The sequence below is a fragment of the Pseudorca crassidens genome, chromosome 20 (assembly GCF_039906515.1).
Source record: "Pseudorca crassidens isolate mPseCra1 chromosome 20, mPseCra1.hap1, whole genome shotgun sequence".
Lineage (NCBI taxonomy): Eukaryota > Metazoa > Chordata > Mammalia > Artiodactyla > Delphinidae > Pseudorca > Pseudorca crassidens.
Window position 1 is genome coordinate 44,187,967 of NC_090315.1, and position 27,767 is coordinate 44,215,733.

Sequence of the window (27,767 nt, forward strand, 5' to 3'; positions counted from 1 at the left end):
ACCCATAACACACGTCAGGGGTTATAGCAGCAAAGGAAGGTCTTTATTCAGGGGGCATGGGCCTTGGGCTGGCAGTTGGGGGTACGGCGGTGCTATTTCGGTAGGTACCCAGCAGGATGGCATTGATGTGCTCCAGTGTCTGGTTGCTGAAGACCATATTGAGGTGCTGTACCCCAGGCAGAGGCAGCAGGTGCACAGGCTGCTGTTGGAGGCCCTGCCACTGGGCACAGAGCTCGGTGCTGCGCGTGGCCACAGTGTCATCCCCGTCCTCATAGAGCACACCCACAGGGTCCGTGTAGGGGAAGCCATGGTCAAAGATGTAGGTGCTGGGTGTGGGCAGGCCCACGCCATACAGACAGTATACTTCCACTCCAGGTGCTGGGAGCCCTGCCAGCAGGTCACGTGACTGTAACCACATGTACCAGCCTTCCTCAAAGTGCAGGTCTGTAAAGAAGCGCTGCAAGTCACGGCTTGTGTAGTTGAAGGTGGGGGTGGAAATGAACACGTGGTCCTCGGGCCATGCCTGGCTGGAGGGAAACATCCAGGGGGACGCTGTTGTCATGCGCTGCTCCTCTTTCAGCTTGATGCTGGACATGATTGGGATGCCCTGGTTGTCACCTGTGGACACAGAGCAAGGTAGGGCAGGGAGCCAGTCCTGGCTACCCCCGGCCCACAACTTGCCCCTCAGCCCAAGCTCAGCTGGATGCTCAACTTTGTCTTGCCCACTCCAAACATCAATTCCAAGTCATGGACTAGAACCGGCCTGGCAGTCAGGAGGGGCTCCATGTGTACTTGTTAAGTGAGAAGCCCTAGTGGCACCTCTGTGAGGCAGAGCTCTAGAGCTTCAACAGGAGGGCAGGGAGGGGTTTCCTGTGTGTGTGAACAGTGGGGGATGGTGCTGGCAGTTCTCTCAGGCAAGTGTCTGTCGGCCCCTGTGGCCTGTGCTACACAGGGCTCAGAGCTGTGTTCTGGGAAGAATGAAATGAGACCAATCTCTGTTTGACACTCATTGATATAGTCTGGGGAGTGTTTCCTTCACTTAAGCTCCTAGGGGTAAGGCCACGTCTGGCTGTGCCCAGAATACAGTGGGTGCTCCGCAGGTGGTAGCTATGCCACTCCTTGGGGAAGGGCAAGAGGGGCTCCCGGGGTCTGGCCCTGGCTTAGGGCAGATCCCTGGGCAAAGGGGCTCCTGGGAGCAGAAGGCAGCCGAAGGCTGAGTGGGTAGGACCTGAGGCTACAAGGAACAGACCTCAGCAATGAGTCAGATTGCTGGGGTTAACTTCCTCTTTGTTTACTTCCCCTTTGTCATCGCTGAGACACTGTCGGGAGACACTCTAATGGTCCAGGCCAGGCCCACTGCTCTCAGAGGGCCAATGAAAGGGGCTGTGCCCCAGAGGTGGTAGACAACACCCCCAGCCTAGCACTGCGAGAAGAAACAGGAGTGAGGGCAGGCCCACGGTCAGCTTCATTCCACCCCCCACCCCTCCCCACGGGACACAAGTGATCAGAGGCCCTCTCACCTGAGGCCAAGATTATCATGGGCTTGATGGAGCCACCCCAGGGAGCCCCAAGAGAGATGAAACCATCGATGAAGCGGTCCTTCCAGGCCTGGGGCTGGCGCAGTAAGAAATAGAGCAAGTGCAGGCAGCCAAGGCTGTGCCCAATGAGGAAGACAGGCCTTCTGTAGGTAGCGTGCATTTCCTCCACTAGCCCAGCAAGCTTCAGGTAGTACTCCTCCTGCTGGCCTGCAGGGGGGGGGGGGGGGTGGATGGGTCAGCACAGCTGGGACTAGGGGCCACCTGCCCTGCCCCAAGCCCCCTATGCACAGAGACACTCACTGGGCTCCAGCCGCCAGTCGTAGGGGGCGGCCCGCACCGTCTCATCCCGCACATACCCATTGTTGACCAGGTTCTGAACCAGTGTGTGCATGTAACCTGTGGGCGAGGCAGTGGCACTGGGGGTTCTGGCTGTGGCTCCTTCAAGCCCACCAAGCCTAGAGCCCCACACTTTCCTGCAACACACACACCTGCCAACTTGCTGTTGTCCAGATACTCAACAGAGTAGGTCTTGCCAAAGCCGGGAACACGGATCTGTACACCGGGGGCATTGGATACTCGCCCAGAGCTGCGGTTGTAGACAACCCTGGGGGCAGTGGGACAGTCAGCGGAGCGGCAACCAAGGAGTAGGGTGGGGGGCTAGGCCAGAGGGGATGGCACGAACCTGGTGTTATCGATCCAGCAGTCTACCCCAACGGGTAGGAACATATTGAGATCCAGCCAGATGGTGAAAAAGTCGTCTGTCTTGCGGTAGCACATCCAGTTCACCACATTTGGTTTATCCAGCTTGGCTTCCAGCTGATTCCCCAGGCAGCCAGGCACTGCAGGCACCAGCCTTCACTCTGGATCCCTCCCATTTCCCTGCAGTGGACCCCACCCCGGTCTCACCTCCCCGACAATACAGTGACCAGCCCCGCCCCTTCATCTCCCACACCCTCCACCCCCAGGGATGAAGGACAAGACCCTCTCTTTCTGATCACATCCCCTGCCCCGTCCCCGCAAAGCCCAGGCTCCCCTCGGTCAGGGAAGGTACAGGGGCCAAGGCCACTGACCCCTGCCCCCACCAAGCAAACATGTAGCGTGACTCTCCATCACTGCCAAAGTCCAAGGGGAGAACAAATAGTACAAGGGAGTGGGGCCGGGCCTAGGAGTAGGGGCAGGACCTGATGAGCCTCTCCTGCTCACCTGGGCTGGGCACCTTGTCCTTGCCGGGGTGGGGGCTGAGGAAGGAGTGGTGGGGCTTGGACCAGGGTCCGGTGGCTACAGCTGACCACAGCTTGTAATGCCCCGGCCAAGCCCTCAGGCACACCCACCCTCTACTCCACCCACCTCGGGGAGACAACTCCGAGACACGAGAACAGTGTGGTGCGAGAAGGGGTTGATTTCTCTGCAGGACAAGCCTTTGGCCCCTCCAGATGCTGAGGCAGGGATCAGGGCTAATGCAAGGGCAGAAGGGCCTCAGCAGGCTCTGCTACCAGGGGCTGGGGCCCAGGTTCCCCAAGGTCTGCCCTGGTGTATCAGGGGCCTGGTGGGGGCTTACCGAGGATGACGGGCCGTGTGTGGTTACTGAGCTCAGCCTTGGGCGTGGTGTGCGGGGGGAAGAGAACATTGAAGAGCCAGAAGGGGGCGGCGGGGGGAAGCAGCAGCCCCAGCAGCAGCAGGACCCACTGCCGCGGGGAGCCGGGCGGCCCCATTCCAGCCCTTGTGCCTAGTGCCCAGTGAAGCAGTCCCGGGCTCGCCTTATCTGGAGTCGGGGTGGGAGGGGCCCCAGGGTCAGTGGGAGGGACAGCCTGGCCAATGGGGGTGGCCAGAGATTTCCGGAAAGGGGCACAGCCTCAGGGAGCCGGCTCTGGGCCTGGGTTCAGTTCCGCCTCCTTCCCTTGGTGCCAGGGGAAACAGAGCCGGGGCAGCGGGAGGCCCAGAAGTACACAATGTTTTATTGAAAAAAGTCAGGCTTCAGCTGGCTGGTTCCATTCAGCTCGGCTTGGTGGGAGTCCCTGCCCACAGTAGCCTGAGTCAGATCTTCCTGCAGGCCGGCTTGGCCAGACCCCTCCCTGGTCGCCCTTCCCCTTCTCTCTGATGGTGACATTCAAACAATAAATATGCAATAAATAGCGCTCCTGGGCCAGCTGCCTTCAAACCCCACATCAGCCCCCACCAGTCTTCTGAGTCAGGACAGGCGTCCTGGGGTGCTGGACAGGAAGTCCCCAAACCTCTCAGGGTCTTGCAGGACCTCGGATCCACCGCCATTGCCAGGTCTGGGCCCAGTCTCCAAGGAGACCTAGCAAAGCTGGGTCCAGGGCAGGGCTGGGCAAAGCAGGGCTGGCGGGCGGGTGCTGGGAGGGGGCTGTTTGTTACCCTGGACGCCTCCACTCTAGGCCACAAGTCTGTATTGGGCTCAGGAGTAGATGGTGATGACTTCACGGCCACCACCACGGACCAACAGCACCCGTTCGAGGCCCTCAGTCAGCACCTCCAGGAACTCCATGTCTGTAGGGCATCGAGTCAAGGAGGCAGCACCCAGGGAAGCACCAAGGGGCACCCAGGGAAGTTTCGCCCGTCAGTCAGAGCTGGGTGCCCTGGCACCCCCTAGGGTACCCAGGGAGAGGAGCTCCTGGCCTGACCTCACACACTGTCCACCTCCCCACTGTCCACCTCTTTACAAAGGGATACAGTTCTCATCGCCCTCGCTGTTCTTGGGTGGGCCAGGCATGTTCAGTAGGACCAGGCGGGCGTCATGGGAGCGTGTGACAATGACTTCATTGAGCTTCACAGCCGTGTGCATGCGCCGCACATTGGATTGGTCCCTGAAGATAATGCAGCTGAACATGGGCCCCGCCCCTGGCCCACCCACAGGGCTTGTCTGCCCCCATCCCACCTCCAATCCCAGACCCTAATGTGGCTGGGTCCATTTCTGCTGCACTCACGGCTTAATATGTACCAGCTCCCGGAAGTTGTCGGGGGCATGGCTGGGGTCCCAGGGCTCTGCTGCCATATATTTGTCCCGTGTCCATGTCATCTGGATCTTGTCAGTCCCAGCTGCAGACTCTTCCTCCTCGTCTGAGTACAGGCTCTCCAGCCGCAGGGCTGAGTGCCGGTCCTTGACCAGCTGGGCCTGAGGACAATCAGAGGAAGTCTCCTCGGTGCCATGGGAAAGGGTGGGCCTGGCTGGCCCAGCGTGATCACCCAGCCTTAGGGAAATGGGTGGGGCTGGGGTGAATCATTCTGATGCTCCCACCTGATGGCGTCTCCCAAGGCCTGACCCTGCCCTGGACGGAGAAGGCCACTGACCTCTCGCTCCCGCTCAGTCTTGGTCAGCCTCATCTGCCGCAGCATCTGGGAGCGCTGCTCCATCATCAGTGTCCGCTCGTAGGTATATGCAGAGATGTCGCTGTTATGCTGGGGAGAGGGTGAGCCATGAGGACCGCGCTACGTGGGGCAGGGTATCCACAGGGCTACGTCGGGCAGGTGGCTTACCATCTCCACCACTTCCACCTCTGCCTCGAGGCGCAGGTGGTACAGGAAGACAGCCAGATCCTTCTTCATCTGGATGCTGTTGTCATCCATCTGGGCCACCGTGAAGATGCGCATCCGGCACTTCCTCCAGACCTGTGGCAACAGAAGGTGGTGGTTCAATCACACCCCACCCCTTCAAGGGCCCAGCCCCTCTCACCGGGGCCCAACCGCCTGGCCCACCTTGTGCTGGCGTAACAGGAAGGGCAAGAGCATGAGCATGCCGCCGTCGTGGACAATCCACCACACATCGATGTGGCCCTCCAGGTAGCGCTCGTGGTTGCTGGGGTAGAAGGCGATGTTCTTGGGCACGAGCAGGGCCAGGTGGGCGGCCGTGGTGCAGCGCACGGTGTCTGGGGAGGAGGGGCACTACTGATCATCAGCCTGTGACCCTCTGGCCTCTGTCCCCACTTGACCCCTGCCCCTGTCCTATGTGGTCGAGCCCAGGCCCTGACCCTCACGCACCAATAAAGGTCTTCCAGGCACGTGGGTCCTCACTCTGTCGCCAGCCGTAGGGCCAGCCCAGCACCACGGAGTTATGCCTCATGCCACCCAGGCCGCAAGACTGGATGAGGTGGGCCAGCCCCTCACGCACCTTGCTGGCCACCACCACCTGGCAGAAGCCCTTCACCTTCTCAATCTCCATCATGTTCTTGATTGTCTGTGGGGAACATAGCAGGGTCAAAAAGCAAGGCCATCAGCGTCCCCTCTGCTGGGCTCCCCACCAAGGCCCCTAGGGCGCAGAGGGTGGGGGTGGGGGAGGAGACGGGGGCAAGCTGCCCACCCAGAGGCCATGTTTTCAAGATGGGACAGTTATAACCCCCTTGCTCCAGCTCTCAGCTGGCAACAGTGCTGTCCACCTGGCTGGCTGTGCACCAGCTGCAGCCCAGACATCTCTAGCCCAGCTCAGTGTCCTCCCAACACCACCCCCTTGCAGCAGGCACCTGCTCAGCGGCCTGGGCCTCGCCATAGCTCTCCAAGAAGCTGCCCTGGATGACAGAACCAACAATGGTCAGGCCCTTGCCGGCCTTAAGCTGGGAGGCGAAAGTGAGGAGCCGTGGGTACTTCACATGAAGATCCTCATCTAGCTTCAGCAGCACCAGCAGCTGAGGTCTGTGGTGGCCGAATGGAGAGGGAGCCTGAGACCAGGGCCAGAGGTTTCCAGGGAGCCCAGCTCCTTCCCTTCCTGGCTCACAGGCCCCTACACGTAGCAGTGATCCAAGGGCCAAATAAGCAGGATGGTGCCCCTGGCAACTCAGGACAGGGAGCACGGACTAGGGAGGGGGAGCCAGCACCTCTTGACTCTCCCACCCTCACAGCGCCCCCTGAGAACCTGGACTGGGCCCCACCAGGCCGGGCGTGACTCACCGCCAGTTCTTGGTGTGAGGAGGTCCCTCCTCTAGCCGCAGCAGTGCATAGCGGGCAGCACTCAGGGACAGGCCTCGGATCCCGTCGCCCCACTCCTTCTCAGCCCTGCAGAGGCCCCCACAAGCTGGTAAGCCCCTGGTCCCACCCAGGGGTTGTGTCCGTGTGTAGGTGAGATGAAGGGGCCAGGCCCGAATCACAGTCCCCCAGCCCCAGCACCACGGTGGCTAACAAAGGACGGCTCAGCTCCCCACAACCCAATGAAGAGTGGCCCAAAGGCCCCAAGCAGGTGGCAGCCCTCACTCACCCTTGGTACTCAATGTACTTGTAGATCATGCCGGCAATGAGCATGGCAACCAGGGCATAGTACCAGGACGAGACAAACATAAGAGCCAGGCAGAGGCTCATGCCCAGGAAGGACAGCGCCCTGGGCCAGAGAGTGGGAAAGGGCCAGAATCAGGGAGAGACCAATAGGGCCCCAGGCCCAGACCCCCAATCTCTCACCAATAGCAACTGCTGCCCAGAAAATTCAAACCCCATCCAGAATGGGGCTCCTGGCTTCCCCAATAGCTCTTGTGTCAGAGGACCTGGCTCAGGGGCCCAGCTGGCGCTTACCAGTGATAGTACTTGAACCGAGGCCGCCAGTTGGGAGTCCTTAGGAGCGTCTGCACAGCACAGGCCAGGTTCACAAACAGGTAACACATCAGAAAGAACCTGCAGCACAGGGAGTGGCTGGTACAGAGCGGCCTCCTTGGCAGCCAGGTACCTGATGTCCCTGCCCTTCCAGGCTGGGCCTGGATGAGGAACCAGGACATGTCATGGCCCTGCCGTGCACAGGCTCAGGCAGGTCTTCTCAGCCTCACCACACCCAGTCCCACAGCCTGATGCAGATGGGACACTGCAGCAGTGTCCGCAGAACCAGGTCTTAGAGGATGGGCAAGTGTTCACAGGCAGAGGAGGGGAGGGGGCTGCAGGCAGGGGGAACAGCTGTGGAAGAGGATGGTATCAAGGAGGGCTCAGCGTCTGGAGACGGCTAGACAACAGTCAGGCCTCTGGCCTGGGTGACCAGTTGGATGAGGGGCTGTCATGAATGTGGGGAGAGTGGGTCAGGGGAAGACAACAAGGGCCATTTTGAATCACTGAGTTAAAGACACTTGAGGGACACTGTGGTGGGTGTGGGAGACTGGGATGGGGGAGGCCTACCGCCATGAGCCCTCCAGGAATGACAGCGGAGGGGCAGAGGGCTGAGTGGAGGGGATGCCAACCTTTATCCTCAGCTGGTACGAGAGGAAGGACAGACAAGAAGGCAGCAGGGCTTACGAAAGAGGGTGTGCCAGGGGGCAGGGACTCCCATGAGGTGTCCCATTAGGGCTGCCAGGAGGAGCCACATGATAAAGGCTGAGATACATCCTCTGACTTGGGCAGTAAGGGGCCACCACCCAAGAAGACTGTGGCAAGAACAGTTTCAGGTGTGCGCTGATGTGTGGGTGGAGCTGGGCAGTAATGGGCGGAGGTGTGCTGAGGGGAACAAGAGAGCAGGCCTGGCTGGGGCTGGGGGGCAGCTACTTCGTGGGGAAGGGGGTCCCTCTCAGTCTCACAGGCTGAGTGGGGCAGTGAAGGCTGGCTCAGTCATAACGGAACAAGCAAAAGGAGCACTGGCAGTGGAGCAAGATGTGTGAGGAGAGGTGGAGTGGGCCCCAACCCTGGCAGAGGTGAACACAGCAAGGACACGAGCCCTGCCGCCAGGACCCCTGGAAATTGCCGCGTGCTCACCACCTCCTGCAGGGCACTGGCAGATTCAGATGCCCAGCATTCCAGAACTTTAAAAGCAAACAACTTTGAAAACGGATGAGGTAGTGGTGGCCTCATGAAGGTGCTAGAGACCAATGCTTGCCCTGACCCTGCTCTGAGGGTCTCCCACAGAGGCACATGGGACCTACTGGTCTCTTTAAAATTTCTGAGTAAGTGCCAGGCTCGCTCCAGAGGCAGAAGTGGCTGAGCTCTGCCAGGCAAACATCCCCCCATACAGCCTGACACATCTCCCTACTGCGCCCTCAACACCAGACAAGGTCACAGAGCTGCTGGGCAGGGCCCCCGGCTGAGGGGTGCTGAGAGTGCAAGGAGCCTTTCCCAAGACCATCCCCCAGCCCTGCCCTGAGCCCCAGCTCACATGGATAGAATGGGGGCCACCATGTCAAGGGAGGCGATGAGGATGCCCAGCTCAGCGATGAGTGCTGTCAGGAGGAGTGCCCATGTTGGTTCGCCATTTGCCTTGCCATGGCCAAAAACCTGCAAGCACCAGGGTCAGTGGGGTCCGAAGTGAAGAAGTTGGTTCCACTGCCCCCATTCCACACCTAAGGCCACAAGTCATGAAGTCCCTCTGGGGCTCAGGTCACACCCATGCCTATCCTGATAGGTACGAGTTCCTCTGCCCTCCACTTCCTCAGGCCTCTCTGCTGTGGATGAGCCACAGACAGGCCTTGGGGATTCTGGGCCCAAGCAGCTCTGCCAACAGCAGGGCAGGGCCAGGGCCAGGGCAGCTCTCAGCAGCTCTCCATGGATAGCTGCATGGCCCTGGCCCCCAGCAGGATAAAACGCGCCCATACTTATCTCCTACCTCTCTCCCCCAGCCGGTGTGAGGGGCCAGGAGCACCCAGGCGGTGGGGAAGTGCAGAAGGCTCACCCGGAGGAAGGGGATGATGTTGTCCTTGGCGATGGCCTGCAACAGGCGTGGTGCCCCAGTGAGGCTCTGTAGGCCGGCGCCGCAGGTTGAGAAGAAGGAGCCGATGACGATGACCCAGGGCGAAGGCCAGGCTAACGTGCCCACCACCAGGTTCCTGCTGACGCCATCGCCGTACCTGCAGGGGCCGGACTCAGGCCATGTTCCATGCAAGGAGCCCCCCAAACCCTGGGTGGGGTCCCCCAGAGTGAGGGTTGGCAGAGGTCAGGAAGGATGGCTATGGTGGACAGAGCTCTGGCCCCTCAGCAGAGGCCAGGCCACCAGCCCCTATCCTTTCCCCTCAGCCCAGTCCCGATCTGATGTCACCATCCTCTCAGAAGCAAAAGTTCTGCTGGGGCCTGACCCACCACTGGCAACCAGCAGCCTGAGGACATGTGTGGAACCACGTGTGCAAGGGGGGCCGGTGTCAGGGCAGCAAAAGCTGAGTCCAGTGCCACGGGGAGGGGCCCAGATCACTCACTTGTCCCGGAGGACCACACCCTCGATGCAGGCGCCAAAGAGAACCACGCTGCTGAAGTCTGTGGCTGCGTCAAGGAAAGCTCGGCCTCCGCGGCCTCCGCTGCCACTGCCGTCCCCGTGCATCCCCGCACAGCGCCCAAGGGCCCCTCGCCCAAGCCTTAGCTGGCAGACTCAGCTGGGACACCTGCAGCTGTGGGTTTCGTGTTGTGTACACACCCCTTGAGTGTGCGCGTGTGTGTGAGGGGTGAGGTACACATGCACGCATAGGGAGTGTGTCTGCGCGTGCCAGCTGGTGACTTATACACAGGCAAGTGCCTCCTGTCCCCCTTCCCCACCCACCCCAGGCCTGGGAAAGGATACACACAAGGGAGGTCGTAACAATGGCCAGAATGGTCCCCACTGGGATGGACTTCTGCGCATCTCGGAGGTCCCCGGAGCGGTTTGAGCCAGCCATAATGCCTCCAAAAACAAGGAAACTCCCTGAGGGGCTCCCTGGGAGGGGGGGCAGGGCAGGGTGGGTGGGCAAGAGGGCTCACCTGTTACGGAGGGGAAGAAGATGCCGACTAGCACAGTGAAGGATGTGGCGATGTCGGCCACCACGTACAGGGGCAGGCTCTCCTTCAGGCCAAGGGCGTCTGTGGAGGGCAGCCCGTGCTTCTCCACGACCTCACCCTTCTCCAGGTAGGTGCTCCACAGGTTTTCTGTGGGGGCAGCAGCATCACCACTGCAGCCCCACCTACTTCCCAGGGAAGTTTGGGGCAGCCCAGCCAGAGGCTGCAAATGTAAGAGGTTCTCGGGGTTCAGGGGGGTGACTTCAGCCGAATGGCTACGGTGTCAGCCACCGGGCTGCTCTGGCCACAGAGAAGGAGCTGTCTGGCTACAAGTCTGAAAGGCGAAGGTGGCTGAACCACCATCACCTGCCACTGCCTGCCTCCTAGACAGAGGCCCTTTATGGCTCCTGTGAGAACAATCACAGGCAGGGTCAGGGGCTGGTGGCTGGGGAGAAATGGGCTGCCAGAACTTTCTGGGGGTTGTTGCAGGCCTGGGACACTGGCCAAACAGGCTCCGTTCACCCGAAACCCAGCTGCCAGGAGCCAGGCTGAGAGGACACGGCTGGGCTGGGAAGGCAGCCAGAACTGCCTCCCATTCCTGAGCTGGCCACACAAGGACAGCTCTGTGCTAATCCATCCTTCTGTGCTCATTCCCTACCTCCTGCTCAGTGTGGGGGGCAGGAGCAGGACAGGAGGGAGGACGCACCCTGGAGCACGCCAGCAGCTGCACCAGGGATGCCAGGGATCTCAGTCACATTGTTGAGCAGAAAGTAGGGGTCGCAGGAGTCTGCGGTGAGGTTGGGGCTGTGGCAGAAGAGGCTCCAGAGCCGAGTGGCCACGGTCTCATTGTCCACCACGGCTGTCTTGGCACAGACATCAAACTGGTCCCGGGACAGGGTCCTATTGCCCAGCATACATACTCTGTGGGGCCGGGGGGGGACAGAAGCATCAGCACCTGCTCAGCCAGAGACCCCAACCTGCTTCCACCCTGTAGCCTCTACAACTCAAGGCATCAAAGGCCATCCACGTGGGAAGGATGTCAGTGCAATGCCTGGATGTATTCCCAGGTTACTTACGGAAACACGGGAGGGTCAAAAATAGACTTGGTGCCCCCAGCATAGATGGAGAGGATGGAGATGATCACACAGGCCAGGAAGAGTGAGGCAAATTTGTTCACATACTTGACACCAACAAACACCACCAGGGTCATGAAGGTCAGAAAAATGGTCCCATACACCCGCATATTGTTCAAGGTGGCACTCGACATGTCATGAGTGCCTGTTGGGTAAAAAATGGCGGCTGGTGGGGCAATGTAGGTCTGAAACAAGAAGACAGATAGAGGAGGTTCAATCTTCCTATGTGGAGAGTCAAGCCCAATATTTTGGTTTTCTTTTTTTAAGAGTATCCAGAGGGGAGTTCCCTGGCCGTCCAGTGGTTAGGACTCAGTGCTTTCACTGCCGTGGCCCAGGTTCAATCCCTGGTTGGGGAACTAAGACCCCATAAGCTGCACGGCCAAAAAAAAACAAAACCAAAAAAGAGTATTCAGAAAAAGCCAGTCACAAAAGAGCATATATTGTATGAATCCATTTATATGACAAGTCCAGAATAGGTAAACCTGATTAAATTTTTATCTATCTATCTATCTGGCTGCGCCGGGTCTTAGGTGCAGCACGTGGGATCGTTGTTGCTGCGTGCGGGATCTTCGTTGCGGCATGCAGGATCTTTTAGTTGCAGCATGCAGGATCTAGTTCCTGACCAGGGATCGAACCCGGGCCCCCTGCATGGGGAGCATGGAGTCTTAACCACTAGACCACCAGGGAAGTCCTTGATTAAATCTTATTGAAGACAGAAAGCAGATTAATGGGTGCCTAGGGCTGGGGGGAATGGAGAGTGATCACTAATGATCATGGGATTTCTTCTTGGGGTGATGAAAATGTTCTAAAATTGACTGTGGTGATAGTTGTACAACTTCATGAATATACCAAAAACCATCCAATTGTATACTTTAAATTCACTTTAAAGTGAATTGTATGGTATGTGAATTATCTCTTAATAAAGCCATTATTGGCTTCCCTGGTGGCACAGTGGTTAAGAATCTGCCTGCCAATGCAGAGGACACGGGTTCGAGCCCTGGTCCGGGAAGATCCCACATGCCGCGGAGCAACTAAGCCCGTGTGCCACAACTACTGAGCCTGCGCTCTAGAGCCCGTGAGCCACAACTACTGAAGCCCGCACACCTAGAGCCTGTGCTCCGCAACAAGAGAAGCCACCACAATGAGAAGCCCGCGCACCGCAATGAAGAGTAGCCCCTGCTCACCGCAACTAGAGAAAGCCCGCGCACAGCAACAAAGACCCAACGCAGCCAAAAACAAATAAATTAAAAAAAAAAAAAGCCATTATTTACAAAAAAGAGAAAAAGGATCCAGACACAGGAGTTGACCTGAATAGCTAAATAGCAGAAGTGGAACAGTTTGAGGAGCAAAAAAATAATGACAGCACAGGATTATGAGCCAAAGAATAAAATAAATATCCAGGAGTCCATGGGACTTCCCTGGTGGTGCAGTGGTTGGGAGGCTGCCAGCCAATTCAGGGGACACGGGTTCGAGCCCTGGTCTGGGAAGATCCCACATGCTGTGGAGCAACTAAGCCTGCGTGCCACAGCTACTGAGCCTGTGCTCTAGAGCCCGCAGGCCACAACTACTGAGCCCATGCGCCACGACTACTGAAACCCGCTTGCCTAGAGACCGTGCTCCGCAACAAGAGAAGCCACTGCAATGAGAAGCCCGCACGACACAGTAGCCCCCGCTCGCCACAGCCAGAGAAAGCCCGCGCACAGCAACGAAGACCCAACACAGCCAAAAATAAATAAATAAATAAATAAATTAAAAAAAAATATATATATATCCAGGAGTCCATACTGATATAAATACATGGTTGAATAAATAAACAAATGGAAAAAGGACAATTTCCTTACAGAAGAAATCAACATAACAAATGTAGGAATGTGGGTTGGGGCTTCCCTGGTGGCGCAGTGGTTGAGAGTCCACCTGCTGATGCAGGGGATGTGGGTTCGCGCCCCGGTCCCGGAGGATCCCACATGCCGCAGAGCGGCTGGGCCCGTGAGCCATGGCTGCTGAGCCTGCGTGTCCGGAGCCTGTGCTCCGCAACGGGAGAGGCCACAACAGTGAGAGGCCCGCGTACCACAAAAAAAAAAAAAAAAAAAAAAAAAATGTAGGAATGTGGGTAATAGAAAAACAAACAGGGCTTCCCTGGTGGCGCAGTGGTTAAGAATCCGCCTGCCAATGCAAGGGACACGGGTTTGAGCCCTGGTCCGGGAAGATCCCACATGTCACAGAGCAACTAAGCTCATGCGCCACAACTACTGAGCCTGCGCTCTAGAGTCCATGCTCTGCAACAAGAGAAGCCACTGCAATGAGAAGCCCACGCACCGCAATGAAGAGTAGCACCCGTTCTCAGCAACTAGAGAAAACCCGCGTGCAGCAGCGAAGACCCAATGCAGCCAAAAATTAAATAAATGAATAAATAAATTTATAAAAAGAAAAAGGAAAACAAACAACAAAACCCCCAGAATATCCAGGAACAGGCTCCACGCAACAGACAGGGGACCTGGAGGTGGGAATAGACAGGCAGTTCCTCTAAACATCTACTATCTGGATTCCCAGGGGCGGGCACTCTTTACCCTGTGCTCCCCACTGCTCCTCCCCCTCTTCTCCCACCACGAGGGCAGTTCAGTGGGAAGTGGGAAACTGAGTCAGAGCACACATGAGGCCCACAGAGGTGGCACTGCCCTCCAAACAGGGTCCTGTGGCTGTTCACCCTGATTTAGGGATGAGGATAAGATGGATCTGAAGGGCTTTATTAGCACAGAGCCCTGGGGGAGACAGAGCTGGTCAGAGCCCACATGAGCCTGGGAGGCAGGCTCTGAGTCACCACCAAGATCTGTCTCTGAGTTAAATGCAGTAGTTCACAGACCACCTGCCATGGTTGAAATGTTGCCCGAGTGGATGGAACATCCAGGGTCAAGGTGGAGACAGCCAGGCCCCTAGCTTGCCTGGCCCAAACTGGGAAAGGGCTGAAGGGGAGACTGGCTTGAACAAAGATCTTTCTCCCTTGAAGAGGCCTCCCTCATTATAAGCCCTAGACCCTGACCAGAGGTGAAGGGAGCATGAGCCGCCTGGGCCTATGGGAAATGGACTGTTTCGACAAGACCCGAGTTGGCCAGGGCTTAGCCTGACTCACCAGCAGGATCTCAATGGCCCCCAGGATGTACATAGCCGCTGCAAATGTTGTTCCCAGGTAGAAGCACAGGCCAACAGCCCCTCCAAATTCTGGTCCCAGCGAGCGGGAGATCATGAAATAGGAGCCCCCAGCTACAACAGAAAAAGCATACATAGGTCAAGGCTGGTTCTTCAAGGGGGCCTCTCCCATGACAACCCTTCACAACCATCCAGAGGGACAGGGATTGCTTTTCCCATTTATGAACGAGCAGAAGGGTTAGAAGACTTGCCCAAGGCAGCATGGTTAATAAGTGGCCAGGCTGCGGTTGGACCTGATTTCCATTTGATTCCAACACCCAGCACGGGCCAGTGACACGAATACTCTGCTGGGGCAGCTCTAGGTCCGCAGCAAAGCCTAAGTGGCCTACTGTCCCCCACCTCCCTGCAGTTAGGTCAGTCCCCGCAGCCTCCCCTGGTTGGGTGTGTCCTATCTCAGCATGCCTCACCCCTCCCAAGAGCTATCTCTGTTAGTCTGACCCTCCAGACCAGGGCAGGGACTAGCTTTTTGCCGCTAGGGCCAGCCACTGGGTGAATATCCATGGCTGACCCTCCTGCCCTGAATCTGTGCTTCCATCAGAGTCTAACACCCCTGGCAAGACTGAGTCAACACTGGACCCCAGGGCCAGTGAGGGTGCAGGGGACAAGAACAATCCCATGCTGCTGGTTGAAGCTGCTCCTGATGAAACTTCTCTGGTGAAAAATCTGGGAACAGGGATCAAGAAGCTTTAAAAAGGCTAATAATCCCTTTCATGCTGTAATCCCACCTCTAGGACCCTCTTCTAAGGAAACCGCCAGGGGCGTGAACAAAGATTAGTGTGCAAGGCTGTTTATGACAATAATGTTTACAATAGTGAAAAAGTAGAACCCAAGAGTAGGAGAATAACAAAAATTAGGTAATGTCAATCCTGTTTTAAAAAAACAAATGAACCGTTTCCAGCACTTGAGAAACACACAGACACACACAGACACACACAGACACACACACACACACACACACACACACACACACAGAGTTTGGGGAAAACAATACATCTCAATACTTTATAAGACCCTAAGACCATGTATGAAAAGGCTAACAGTTTTGACCTTAGGATGGTGGGATTATGGGTACTTTTCATTTTCTTTTCTACATTTTTTGCACTTTCAAACCCTCTATGGTAAACATATATTGCCTTTTTCCCCCTATTACTTTTATACTAATGCTAATAAAGCTGTTGTTTGAAAAAAATAGAAAAGGATTCAAACACAGAAGCCAACCCGAATAGCCAAATAGCCAGAGTGGAACAGGTCAAGCAAAACAATAAATAATGATGGTACTAAGATTATGAGCCAAAGAACAAAATAAATATCCAGGAGTCCACAGTGATATAAATACATGGTTGAGTAAGTAAAAAAACGGAGTCTCTGAAAACCAAGTCCAATCTCAACATCCCGGCTGAAAACCCTCTGCATTGTCTATACTGTAATCCAGTGTGGCCCAGACTCCTTGGCTTGGGCCACCAGATATGCCCCATCACCTTCTTTATCAGCCCCAGCCCCCGCTTTTAAAAAAGTACTTTTATCCAAAAAAAAAAAAAAAAAAAAAAGCCCAAACAAACAAAACACAAAACAACAGCAATCTCAAACTCTGTCAAGCAAGGATGCTCCTAAGTGGTAGCACTGTCATGGCATCAAGGACTAAGATCCCACCAGAAAACTGCCTGGGGGGGGGGGGGCAATAAGTGTTCCTAGGCATGTCAAGGTGGATTCTGGGCCCATCCCCTCCTCAGGCCTGAGTGGTGCTCACCCACCTGGAACCACGCCGTTGGTGGCAATGGCGCTCATGGAGATGGCCGTCAGCAAGGTCTGTGGAAAGGAGGGCCTAGGTGAGCAGCTCAGCTGGGTGGGCTCTGGCCCTGCCCCAGCTGGGATACTCACACAACAGCAGCAAATGAGCACAATGAGGAGGGCCTGCAGCACACCGGCCGTGCCCACCATCCAGGTCAGCCGCAGGAAGAGGATAACCCCGAAGATATTCTGCAGGCAGGGCAGGTACACCCCCATGAGGGTGCCCATGCTGGGTGCCTATGGAGCAAGCGAGGGAGGGGGAGACAGAGCGTCAGAGGGGCCCAGATGCTCCACGGAAGGCCAGCCCCTGGTCACGTGACAGTCGCCCGCCCCCAGGGTGTTCTACCAGAGAACAGGTTGGAGAGGGATATTCCAAGTGGAGTCCTGGGGAGTGCAGGGGGTAAGGTGAGAGGATGTCTGTGTTGACTTTGATACATGAAGAAACAGTTTGGGACTGGGAAGGTATAAAACCTGATTCTTTTCAAAACCCCACGTGTGAGCTTTTGAGCCTCACCTCCCCCTCATGGTACTGCCCCCTTCCCTTCCTCTCCTCTTTTATACTTCTGCAAAGTGAGGTCTGTGTCAGATCTCCACCTTCCCACTCAGCATGACCCATGTCACCCAAGCCAGAGTCTAAGAAGTTGTTCCTGACCCTCCCTCTCTCCAACCCCCCAGTTCAGTCCAGTGGACACTGAGTCCTGCCCAGTCTGCCTCTCAAGCTGCCCTGAGATCAGCCTTCCTTGCCTCAGCCTTAGTCCCCTGAACCTGGGGCACTACATCTGGGGCACCTGAATGGTGCCTTCTTGTGCCTCTCAACCTCTCCACACTCCAGCCCGCTCTGCTGCCAGAACAGGTCTCTGAAAACCAAGTCCAATCTCATCATCCCTACTAAAACCCCTCTGCATTGTCTATACTGTAATGCATAGTGTGGGCCAGCCCCCTTGGCTTGGGCCACCAGGCCTGCCCCATCACCTTTGTCAGCCTCAGCCCCTGACAACATCAGTCCCTCAGAGCCTCTGAACCAGGGCACGTGCTGGGCTCTGCCTGGGAGGGTTACCCCTGCCTCACTGCCTGGCAAATTCCTCTTCAGTTAAACCTTCAGGAGACTTAACTGTTTCCTCTCCCAGGAAGTTCCCCCAGGTTGCCTTAGCTGGAGTTGGTACTTCCTCTTGCATCCCCTCAGCATCTGATATACCCTTCTATCATAGTGGTCACGGTAACTGTTCATTCAAATGACCATACTGGGTAGACGTGGCTTGTTCACTGTTCTATTATCAGCAGGCCCTGCTGGTACTCAAAAGGTGCTCCTGAGCCCAGCGAGCGATGCCTTAGAAGGCCTCTGGGATAACCTGTTGGGAAAATCCTGCATAGAGAGTAGAGACTCAGGCTGGAGGGCAGGTAGGGAAGGTCTAACGGGCATATCGAGACAGGATTTCTCAGCTACCTAAGGGTAGAGTAGGGGCCAAACAGGAGGCCAGGGCAGACGCTGAAGCACAGGATTAGGGCTGGTGCCTTCTTCTTCTTTTTTTAAAAAAAATATTTATTTATTTGGCTGCGCTGGGTCTTAGTCGCGGCCATGTGGGCTCTTAGTTGCGGGATGCAGGATCTAGTCCCCTGGCCAGGGATCGAACCCAGGCCCCCTACATTGGGAGTGCAGAGTCTTAACCACTAGACCATCAGGGGAGCCCCATGCGCTGGTGCCTTCTTGAAGAACTGAGCCTCACATGAGAGCAGCCCAGAGTAGTGGGGCCCTGAGAGCTTCCACCAGAGCCCCAGCAAAGCCTGCTGCCCTGGAGCTGGGGTGGGAGAAAGAACTCTGGCCACAGGAACTCTTCTCAAGGGTCCAGGCCTGGGGCAGGATCTGTGTGCAGCCTTAAGGACCACAGAAGGGCCTAGAAGGGCCCGAGTAAAAACAAATGGTCCCTCAAACTGTCCTGCACAGTGTAGGTGACGGATACACCTCATCTGGGCTCTGTCTGAGCCCTTCTCAGAGGCGCTGGACCACCCGCTGGATAGTAGCAGCTCCCAGTCCCCCATCTGAGGCTGAGTCACTCTGGGAAAAGGGCAGTGTGGGAAAGGGCAGGGCCGGAAATGCTTTCTGCATCTCCAAATAACCTCTGGCAGCCTCAGAAGGTCACCAGGCCACAGGCGGAGCAGCTCCCATAGAGAGGCTGCCTTGGGTCTTGGTGTGGTCTGGTTGGAGGACCGCCCTTCCGGCTTTAAGCTTTCCTTTTCTGAGGCCCCTGCTCAGACCTGCCTGGGCGAGGGCCACAGCTCAGCGGCCCCAGCTCCCTAGCTTCCTACTGACTCTCTGTGGACTTGACCAGGCTCCTGCTTTCTCCATGAAAAAGCCACTGGTGCTGGGACACTCAGCCATCCTCTCACATCTTTAACCTAGGGCCAGGTGAGCTGGCAGGTAAGCTGAGGCTGGACCCCAGCATCCTCACAGGCTCCTCATAAGGCCAAGGGACCATGGCCCTTCACCAACTCAGAATTTCTTCTGACACCTTGTTGAGATGTACACTAGCCTTTCTTAGGGACCTTTTTACTCCCAGCCACCAGCTTCCTGGGCTTGGTCTGAAGGGACAGGGAGGAGGCTTTTACCCAAGGATTCCATCACCCTCTGCAGGGCTAAACACAGATAGCCACAGACAGTCAGCCCTCTCTCAAGCGTGGGCTAGTTTGCCTCCCAGAACTGAGGGGTGCACATCAGCCTCTCGCCTCGGCCCACCTCAGTAAGGTCCAAATCTCATGGGCAGGTCTGAGGTTGGGGATTTGGCTTATTCTAACCAAGAGCTCCTCCTGCCTGTGCTGACCTCCAGCAAGAATACTACAGCTAGTGCCAGACTCAAGCTGCTTCCAAATCACAGCTTCTTCCCAAACCTCAGGGAGTCAGTAGACATGGAGGGAACGTTCTTTGCCTCCAAACTGAAAACGTAGGGGGGGGAAAAAACCCAGCATTCAGTTAAATTGAGCCCTGTCACACAGGAGAGCTGAGCAAAGATGTGCAAAGTCATCCTGAAGAGAGGACGGCTGGAGGGCCAGAGGCCTGGATAGCGACTAGGGATGGGACCAGCAGAGGGATAGGGAAGCCCCAAGAGGCATGCTCCTATCACCCCCAACCCTGGTGCTCAAGGAACCCAGGGGCTGTCGGAGGGGTCTGCCAGTGGAGCTAACACAGCAAAAGGGTTTAGTCAACTGCTCTAGGTCACATGGCCCCGAGGGACAACCAGGTTCCTGGATCCAAAGGTAATATCCTTATCCATCCTGATGGGATGCCAGTGATCTGGCATTCCACATAGTCACATACCTCACAGTAAGCCCACAAGTCTCCCAGCGTTATGCATTGATCTTGTTTAGCTTAGTCATCTTACGCAACTTACTTAATACCCCAACATGCAAGCTTCCTCATCTGTAAAATGGGGATGAAACCAGCACCTGCCTCACAGCTTTGTTGTGAAGACGACATACAAGAACCCAAGCCCACTGCTTAGCATGATGCCTCACGCACAGAGAGGCCTAAGTAACGTCACGTTCCACTGTTATTTTTGAGGGCCTCCCTGGTCCTATGCCCTGAGGGCCACCTCCCTGGCCCACCCCTTGAAGCCTCCTTGAGCCCAAAGCACTCAGTGCCCATCCTCCATGCTCACCAAACCTGGCACCTACTTCCCCCAGGATGCTCATAACCATGTGGGGAAACTGCCAACTCCATGGTGTTGAATCTGTCTTCCGAGGAGCGGCCTCTCTGCTGCCCCTGGCCAGCTCACCTTGGCTGCTCTCCGGCGGGCACCCTCTCCACTCTCAGCCTCCTCATGCTCCTTGGCGCCCTGTGTGAGGTTGGTGTAGCTGACGAGCTTGCCCAGGAGAGATGATACCTTCGGGCGGATGTCCAGCTCTTCCTGTAAACAGAGCCACAGGGCAATCTGGCAACTGGCACCAGGCTACCTGTGTGTAGACAGCAGCCTGGCCTCTGGCCCCTTGCCAGGCCCTGAGGCAGGCCTGGGCTCTTGCCTGGGGAAACCCAAGCCAGCCCACTGGGCAGGTGTGGGTGCCACACCCCAGCACTCACTTCTCTCTGCCCCACCTTGGCTACAATCACTACCAGCCCGTTTGCAAAACTACCTGCCTTGGGGGGAAAGGGCAGGACAGGGCACGGCTGGCAGACAGGGGAATGGCACGCTTCAGTCTGCCTGTTCGGCCTGGCCACCTCCCAGCTGTGAGTAGGCCTCTGGGACTCATATCTGCCCTCAACAAAAAAGCCACCCTAGTCACCCCAGGGAACCAAGGAGGTCAAAAGAGGTGTGGGACAAGTGAAGTCTCTCTTATCTGCCCAAACCCTGATTGTCCTGGATGGTCTTCTCCACGAGGCCTCACACCCCGTGAGTAACCCACCTCAATCCCCAAGATGGGATCCTGGAGCCCTAGCCCATCTGCAGGTGGGGCCAGGTCAAGAGGCCTCCCAGGGCTCCAGCTCCCGTGCAGCATCTAGCACAGCTTCCCCAGCACTGTGCCTCCGCCTGCCTCTGGCCCACATTCAGTCTTTCCCTGTCTATCAGCTCCCTTCTGACCCTACACACGAGGAGAAACTGGTCTGGTGTAAGAAGTAAAGATGCAGGTCTTTGCAGGTGTATGGTGATTGAAGAGCTTATGAGACTTCCATGGGGCAGCTGAATGTGTGGTCAGAATTTAGGGGACTAAACCATGACTTCAATCCAGATACAACTTCTAAGCTTGAGTCTGAAAATGATAAAATTCAAGTTCAAAGGCACAAAATTGGGAATGTTTCCAAAGAGACATCCACTGAGGTTGCAGATATGGCTAGAGGGGGCAGATCCGGTGAGAAGGACCAGGGCTCAGTAAACTTGATGGGCACAGAGTTGGAGGAGTCAACCAGGAAGGCCAGGGAAGAGTTCACAGGAGAGGGAAGAACCATGGACTATGAGAAGTCCTAGAAGTGAAGGGGACAAAGGAAATCCTGAGGCAAGAAATACTGAGAGGTGGTGACCTTGCTGAGGGGCTGCATGGAAGTCAAAGGTGAACACCCCTGGAGGTGGTAATGGGGTACAGTGGCCTCTGGGAAAGCAGTTTCAGTTCAAAGGGCCGAGGGAACCACAGCCTGACTGCCAAGGGAGCGAGACAGACAAGGGGAGACTGGAGGAGAAGCCGAGACATAAGGAGGCACAACATCCAGCCTGTCTGCTGAGCTAAAGCTTGGGTCCTGACAGGTCCCTGCCCACCCACCTCCCTGCCACACCTGGGGCCCAGAGTGGCTCCTCAGCTACCTCAAACAGTGCCAGGTTCCTATCATGGTAGTCACTTCCTCTGGAAGCTTCCATGGGACAAAGAAAAGGGCTGCTCTCCTTGTGGTTGCCATGTCCTGTGGAGAGAGAGGAACGGAATCCCAGTCAGGGGCTGCCTACTGAAACCCCAGCATGCACTCCTCCCCAGCAGGCGTGCTGTCATCTCTGTGGAGCACTCTGTGGGCCAGTGTTACCATGCTGGGCCTGTTTCCCCATCATACCCTGCCAGCCTCCTTGAAAGGGCCAGAATTGGCAGTGGCCTATGATCAAAACCCAGCATGTAGGGCTTCCCTGGTGGCGCAGTGGTTAAGAATCCGCCTACGAACGCAGGGGACACAGGTTCAAGCCCTAGTCCGGGAAGATCCCACATGCCGCAGAGCAACTAAGCCCGTGCGCCACAACTACTGAGCCTGCGCTCTAGAGCCCGTGCACCACAACTACTGAGCCTGCATGCCACAACTACTGAAGCCCGTGTGCCTAGAGCCCGTGCTTCGCAACAAGAGAAGCCACTGCAATGAGAAGCCCACGCACCGCAGCGAAGAGTAGCCCCTGCCCGCCTCAACTAGAGAAAAACCCACGCGCGTCAATGAATACCCAACTCAGCCAAAAATAAATTAAAAAAAAGAGGACTTCCCTGGTGGCACAGTGGTTGAGAGTCCGCCTGCCGATGCAGGGGACACGGGTTTGTGCCCCGGTCCGGAAAGATCCCGAATGTGCTGCAGAGTGGCTGGGCCCGTGAGCCATGGCCGCTGAGCCTGCGCGTCCAGAGCCTGTGCTCCGCAACGGGAGAGGCCACAACAGTGAGAGGCCTGCGTACCGCGCAAGAAAAAAAAAAAACAGCGTGTACAGGCATCTAGCAGAGGGCACAGGTGTGAAGGGCCCAGACAGCACGTGTTAACACCAAGGGGCAGAGTCAACTGCAGGAGGGCGTGGCCCAGTCATGGCCCACCTTCAGACCACCCCTGAGACACACACTCCCATTTTCCAGCCCTTCGGGAATATCCAGTGTGCCGGGTGCCCAGGGCTCGGTGTCTTCAGGGCTCCCCCAAGGTGCTGCCCTCCAGACAGATGAAGCCACACAGGGCTCCTTCTGCCGCCATGGCCAGCCGGCCGCCTACTAGCCACCCCACCATGCACTGCACAGGGGCGTCCTTGAGGGCCACCCGAGGCATGCCGGGAGGAGGGGCAAGCAGGAGACTGGCCAGAGAGCGGAAGTGGGTGCCTGAAGCTGTCTAGGGTCATCTAGGAAAGCCCTACGGAAGCCTGACCAGGTGGCTGTGGGACTAAGCAGGACTGTTGGCAGGACCCTCTTGTTGACCTACCTCCCTGTCCCCAGATCGCAGCTGCTTGCTCCAGACTAGGCAAGTGGCCAATCCCAGCATCCACCTACCCCCCAGGCTGGTGAGGCAGTGCCTCAGCACCAAGAAAACCTCACAGAAAGGAGCCAGATGCACCTTTTTTTTATACGCCTGCCTCAACTCTCAAAGCTTGGCTGCATTTTCTGGCCACCGGCATTCACACTCTTCCCTGTTTTCCAAACTGTGTCCACTGTGAGTCTCAGTGGGTGACATTCCCATTTTTTCATCAAGCAGGCAGAAGACACCAAGTACTCCTTTTCTAGTTGCTAACAGTAAAACCCCCTTCAGACAGTCTGACAGCTGCAGTGGCAGTGGCTGGAGGCTTCACAGCAAATGGAAAGATGACATCTTGGTTCAAAGAAGCCACGTTGGTGTTGGATGGCAATGACAGTGGCAGCAGTGTTGGCCTGGTGTCCAGTGATGGAGGCGGCAACAGAAGTGTCTTCACTGATCCAGCCTAGTGGGGTATTCCAGCCATGCCTGATTTTGTGAGAGCTACCTGCCAACCTTTTCTGGTTAAATATCCCGCAATCCATTTCTCTTGTTTGCAGCTAAGAATACTGAACGATGATACATCCTCTTCCATCTGATACATCCTCTTGCCATCAGTATGAGACTTAACTTGCCTTCTCTGAGCCAACAATCACTCAGCAGGTGCTGCACTGTGGATTCTTTACTGTCCAAAGAGACTGACAGGGAAAGCATGCTGATGACAATTTCTGGGGCAAAATCAGCTGTTCCTTCCCACAGTATGTAAAAGTGGTACATCGCCTCATCTAGGAACCTGGATTAGCTAAGTAAGCCAAGAAGCTCAGTCCCAGAAGCTACATGGCTGTATGTAGGGTAATGCCAACGGCACAGTGGACAAAGGTAGTGGGAGTTCAGGCCAATCTACAGAACCATGTTAAAGCCTCGTGGGGAGACTTCCCTGGTGGTGCAGTGGTTAAGAATCTGCCTGTCAATGCAGGGGACACGGGTTAGAGCCCTGGTCTGGGAAGATCCCACATGCCATGGAGCAACTAAGCCAGTGCGCCACAACTACTGAGCCTGCGTGCCACAACTACTTAAACCCACGTGCCTAGAGCCCACGCTCCGCAACAAGAGAAGCCACCGCAATCAGAAGCCCACGCACCGCAACAAAGAGTAGCCCCCATTCACCACAACTAGAGAAAGCCTGCGCGCAGCAACGAAGACCCAACGCACCCAAAAATAAATAAATAGATAATTTTTTTAAAAAAGCCTCGTGGGGTCACGTAGCTCCTCAGACACCCTGTGACGTTTGCTGTGCCCTTGATGCTTGTTCAGGATCAGGATAAGAAGCCACAACAAAAATCTGAAAACCCAGTAACAATGCCCATTACACTGACAGCCCTTCAGTGAGAAGCCTCTGAAAAGTACTCTTGGATTTTTGTGACAAAAAAATATCTCCCCTGAATAACTCAGAGGCTTCATTTTGTCAAAAACAGGCAACTATAAGAGCTCATCTTATTTCCCTTTCTACCTTGGCTGCCAGGAACCTCTAAGCTAAATTTATTTTTTAGATGCAGTCACCATCTACCTCGTCTCGGAGTCCTTGCCTCTTTCCTCTGCATGGTTTTGACCTGACAGTAACAGTCCCTTGGGGAGGCATTTCTGTTGCATATCTCTTCTGATCCTTTTGTGGAAGTAGGTTGAAAGTAAAGTATAAATTATTCTAAACTCCTGCACTGCAGCCTGCCCCACCACTGTTACCTCATCTCTCTGAAGACTGTACTGGTATCCAGAAAACACAGAGCTGAGCACACAGCAGTTCCCCCAAAATGCCTGTGGATGGTCCTCTAAGACCCAGCTGATCCTTGTCCCTCAGCCATGAGTCCAGGGCAGCTCAGAGCCCTTGCAAGGGTTACCTCTAGTCCTCACAGCAACACTCCAGTAGATATCATTTACCCCCTTTTAGTAACAAGGAACGTAAAGCTCAGAGAGATTCAGAGGCAAGGTCACTCAGTGAGAGGGCCAAACTTGGGTCCCAGGATCCACCAGAGCCAGGTGGGAGCTGAGTTGTAGGTTCTACTCCTATTTTGGACCCCCATCCATCCCAGGAGGCACCCCAGGGTGCAGTACAAGCCTTTAACTAGAGAAGAGTGTCTGGGGTTTGCAATTTGGCCAGGGTGTGCATACCCAAGGCACCTCTTGGTGCTCAGTGGCCAGCAGACTAGCTTGGATTCCTGAACCTCCCACTGTGTGACCCAGGGCAACCTGCCTACCCTCTCTGTGTTGCCTTGGTTTCCTTTTCTATGAAGTAGAGCTAGTAACACCTACTCTTCCAACTGCCCAGATGCATCAGAAAAGGGACAATCTGGTGCCAGACACCCAGCAGGGATTCCGTGGAGTTCCCCAAAACCTCATTTAAAGACAGCTCCCATGGGATTGTGGGAACTGGGTGGGAGGGGGGGCTGGTGTCTAAGCAGTGCCTGGATATCTGTACTGCCCTTAGCTATTCCAAAAATTCCAGGGCAGGTCTGGGCATGCCTGCCAGGCCAAAGCTGCTCAGATACCACCTGAGACCCCTGGCGAACCACAGCATGAAGGCTGGGCCTGGGCGCTGCCTGTGAGGTACACATATATGTGTGCTCCTGCCAGCAGCTGTGAATGTACCAGCTGCAAGCAGGGATCCAGGTGACACTCCTGATCCCTCTGCTCACAGGTATCTGCCAGGGGTACCCCTCTAGAGCCTCTTCACCCCCTGCCCACAGTGAGCTGGGTGAACAGGCCCATCTAGGCCTTTGGAGCAGAGGTATGGGCCTTGAGAGATTCAGACACCAAGCTGGGGGGTCCCCATAAGATGGACCTGAGGGGTCACTATTTTTGTGCCCCTGACCCTTTGCAGCCCCCACCAAGAAGGATCATAACCACTCACCAGGGTGCAGAGTGTCCCCCATACCGCAGACGCAGTCAAGATCTGGCTGAAAGGGAGGAAGAGGAGGAAGAAGGGGGATAGCGGGAGGAGCTGGCCCAGCCTGGAGGGACCTGACAGGACTCAGCCAATGTAGCTCCAGTTCCCTATAGTCAGCCTGTGAGAGGCCAAGGCGGGGCCAGAGGCAGGACTCCGCTCTGCCTACCCACTGGTCCAGGCTGATCTTAGGGATGCAGCCCAGCCCAGCCTCTGGGGAGAGCGAGCCTCCAAGGGCTAACAGAGGAGCAGGCGTGGATGCTGGCTCCTGCTCTGGCCACTGGAACAAGGCTAGGGGCAGGTGCCGGCATGGGGCAGGGGTTGAGATGTGTGCACCCACACAGCTGTGAAGCCTGTTAAATGACCATGATGTCCAGCAGCCTATGCCACTGTCCTGTGCCATCTCCTCACACAGCAGTCAGGTGACACACATATAGCCATCACCCACATCAGGCATGGATCACCTCAGTCATGTCACCATCACAGACAGATCAGAGTCAGATCAACATCACATCACCTGATACATGCCAACACACACGTTCCCTGCATATCTCCATCATGGTCAGTCACAGACGAAGCATTTGTCATCAGTCACATCACCATCCTCATCATCGATAACCCTGCAGGAAATGGTGGCCCACAAGAAGTGCTATCCTGACCCCACCTTCACTCTGCGGTATCCCACAGCTACACACTTGCACAAGCACAATTACACATGCATATGCTGCTACACATACAGACACATGTTCTCGGCAGTGTTCACACTCCAAGAGTGGCCCTGCAAGGACAGCCCACTGGGGGGCTCCTGGGGGAGGAGATGGTGAAAGGGTCAAGGGCAGACACCTAGGAGGGGAGGAGGGGTTTACCTTCAGGTCCAGTTTAACATCTAGGTTAAGAGTTAGGGCTCTGGAGGCTCCAACCCTCGATTTGAATCCCCTAGAGCAAGTTACATAAAGGCTCCATGCCTCAATTCACTCCTTTCTAAGCGTGAGTAACATGACCTATCCCATGGGGGAAATTAGGAGGATTAAACGAGTTAATTCACTTCAAGTGCCTAGACAAGCCTGGTCCCGTGTGAGTGCTCCACAGATGCCCACTGTACCTACAGATGTAAGCTGGGATCCACGCAAGTGCACTCACAGGCAGTTACCCACTGACCCCCTCAGGCAGGCACAGCCTTCTTTCCAGGGCCCGGGAGTGCTGGGAGGGAAGGGGGAAGGGGAGGGGAAGGGAGGCGAGAGAGGGTAGTCTTAGGGAAAGAGGTGCTGCCGCACAAAAGTGTAGGCAAGACGGGAAGCGCTTAGGGGCGGTTCACAGGAGGTAGGAAGTGAAGGGTCTGGGGTCCGGGCTGCGGTCGTTGCTCCCAGCCGGGAAGGGCCAGGGATGGAGGCTCAGCGCTCTCCGCGCCCCGGGCGGCCCGGCTGGCCCGGCAGGCCTGGCCACGTCTGCAGCCCCCGCCCGCGGCCCGCAAGGGAGGAGCTGGGGCGGGGAGGGACGCCCGACCGCAAGCGCGAGCGCCGGGGGCCGAAGAAAATTGTTTCTGCGCGCGCGGAGTAAGGGACTGCTGGCGGCGACTCAGTCTAAGAAAAGTTGGGCCCGCATCGACGTGTGCGCGCACCGGCCGGCGTCGGTGTGAGAGCGGGCCCCGCGTGGCCAGCTTCCCTGCCCCCGCCCCCGCCAAGGACCCCTCCGGGCGCGTCCTCACCCTCCGAGTCCTCCCGGTCGGCGCGCTCCCCGTAGTCCACCCAACTGATACCCTCGAGGTTGTCATAGTCGCCGCGTCGCGGCCCGTCCACCGGCACCACGGTGAAATGAGGCATCCTGCGTGCTCGGCCCCGCCGCGCCCGCCGCCCCTGCCGCCCGCCTGACTG

General features: G+C 56.4%; 2 protein-coding genes across 6 annotated transcripts; both read right to left on the minus strand.

Annotated features, from left to right (window-relative positions):
- Window positions 1-21: 21 nt before the first annotated feature.
- LCAT (lecithin-cholesterol acyltransferase) lies at window positions 22-3,323 on the minus strand. Of its 3 annotated transcripts, none has more exons than XM_067718514.1 (6): window positions 3,097-3,323; window positions 2,221-2,377; window positions 2,027-2,142; window positions 1,839-1,934; window positions 1,521-1,745; window positions 22-618 (listed from the first exon to the last, which is right to left on the minus strand). In XM_067718514.1, the coding sequence occupies exons 1-6, from the start codon at window positions 3,248-3,250 to the stop codon at window positions 44-46; spliced, it is 1,323 nt and encodes a 440-aa protein (XP_067574615.1). In that variant the 5' UTR covers window positions 3,251-3,323; the 3' UTR covers window positions 22-43. The 3 variants fall into 3 exon arrangements, with proteins under 3 accessions (XP_067574615.1, XP_067574618.1, XP_067574617.1); XM_067718517.1 differs by having other exon boundaries at window positions 2,886-3,242; XM_067718516.1 differs by having other exon boundaries at window positions 2,742-3,242.
- Window positions 3,324-3,473: 150 nt separating this feature from the next.
- Window positions 3,474-27,767, minus strand: SLC12A4 (solute carrier family 12 member 4). 3 transcript variants are annotated; one of them, XM_067718512.1, is made up of 25 exons: window positions 27,602-27,766; window positions 25,864-25,909; window positions 21,592-21,686; window positions 20,077-20,208; window positions 16,400-16,546; window positions 16,273-16,327; window positions 14,445-14,575; window positions 11,261-11,502; window positions 10,891-11,105; window positions 10,170-10,334; window positions 9,994-10,092; window positions 9,635-9,692; window positions 9,118-9,292; window positions 8,605-8,723; window positions 7,050-7,148; window positions 6,742-6,861; window positions 6,438-6,542; window positions 6,014-6,182; window positions 5,535-5,730; window positions 5,253-5,422; window positions 5,034-5,165; window positions 4,848-4,955; window positions 4,484-4,671; window positions 4,230-4,363; window positions 3,474-4,046 (listed from the first exon to the last, which is right to left on the minus strand). In XM_067718512.1, the coding sequence occupies exons 1-25, from the start codon at window positions 27,665-27,667 to the stop codon at window positions 3,955-3,957; spliced, it is 3,258 nt and encodes a 1,085-aa protein (XP_067574613.1). In that variant the 5' UTR covers window positions 27,668-27,766; the 3' UTR covers window positions 3,474-3,954. The 3 variants fall into 3 exon arrangements, with proteins under 3 accessions (XP_067574613.1, XP_067574612.1, XP_067574614.1); XM_067718511.1 differs by lacking the exon at window positions 25,864-25,909; XM_067718513.1 differs by lacking the exons at window positions 6,742-6,861; window positions 25,864-25,909 and having other exon boundaries at window positions 27,602-27,767.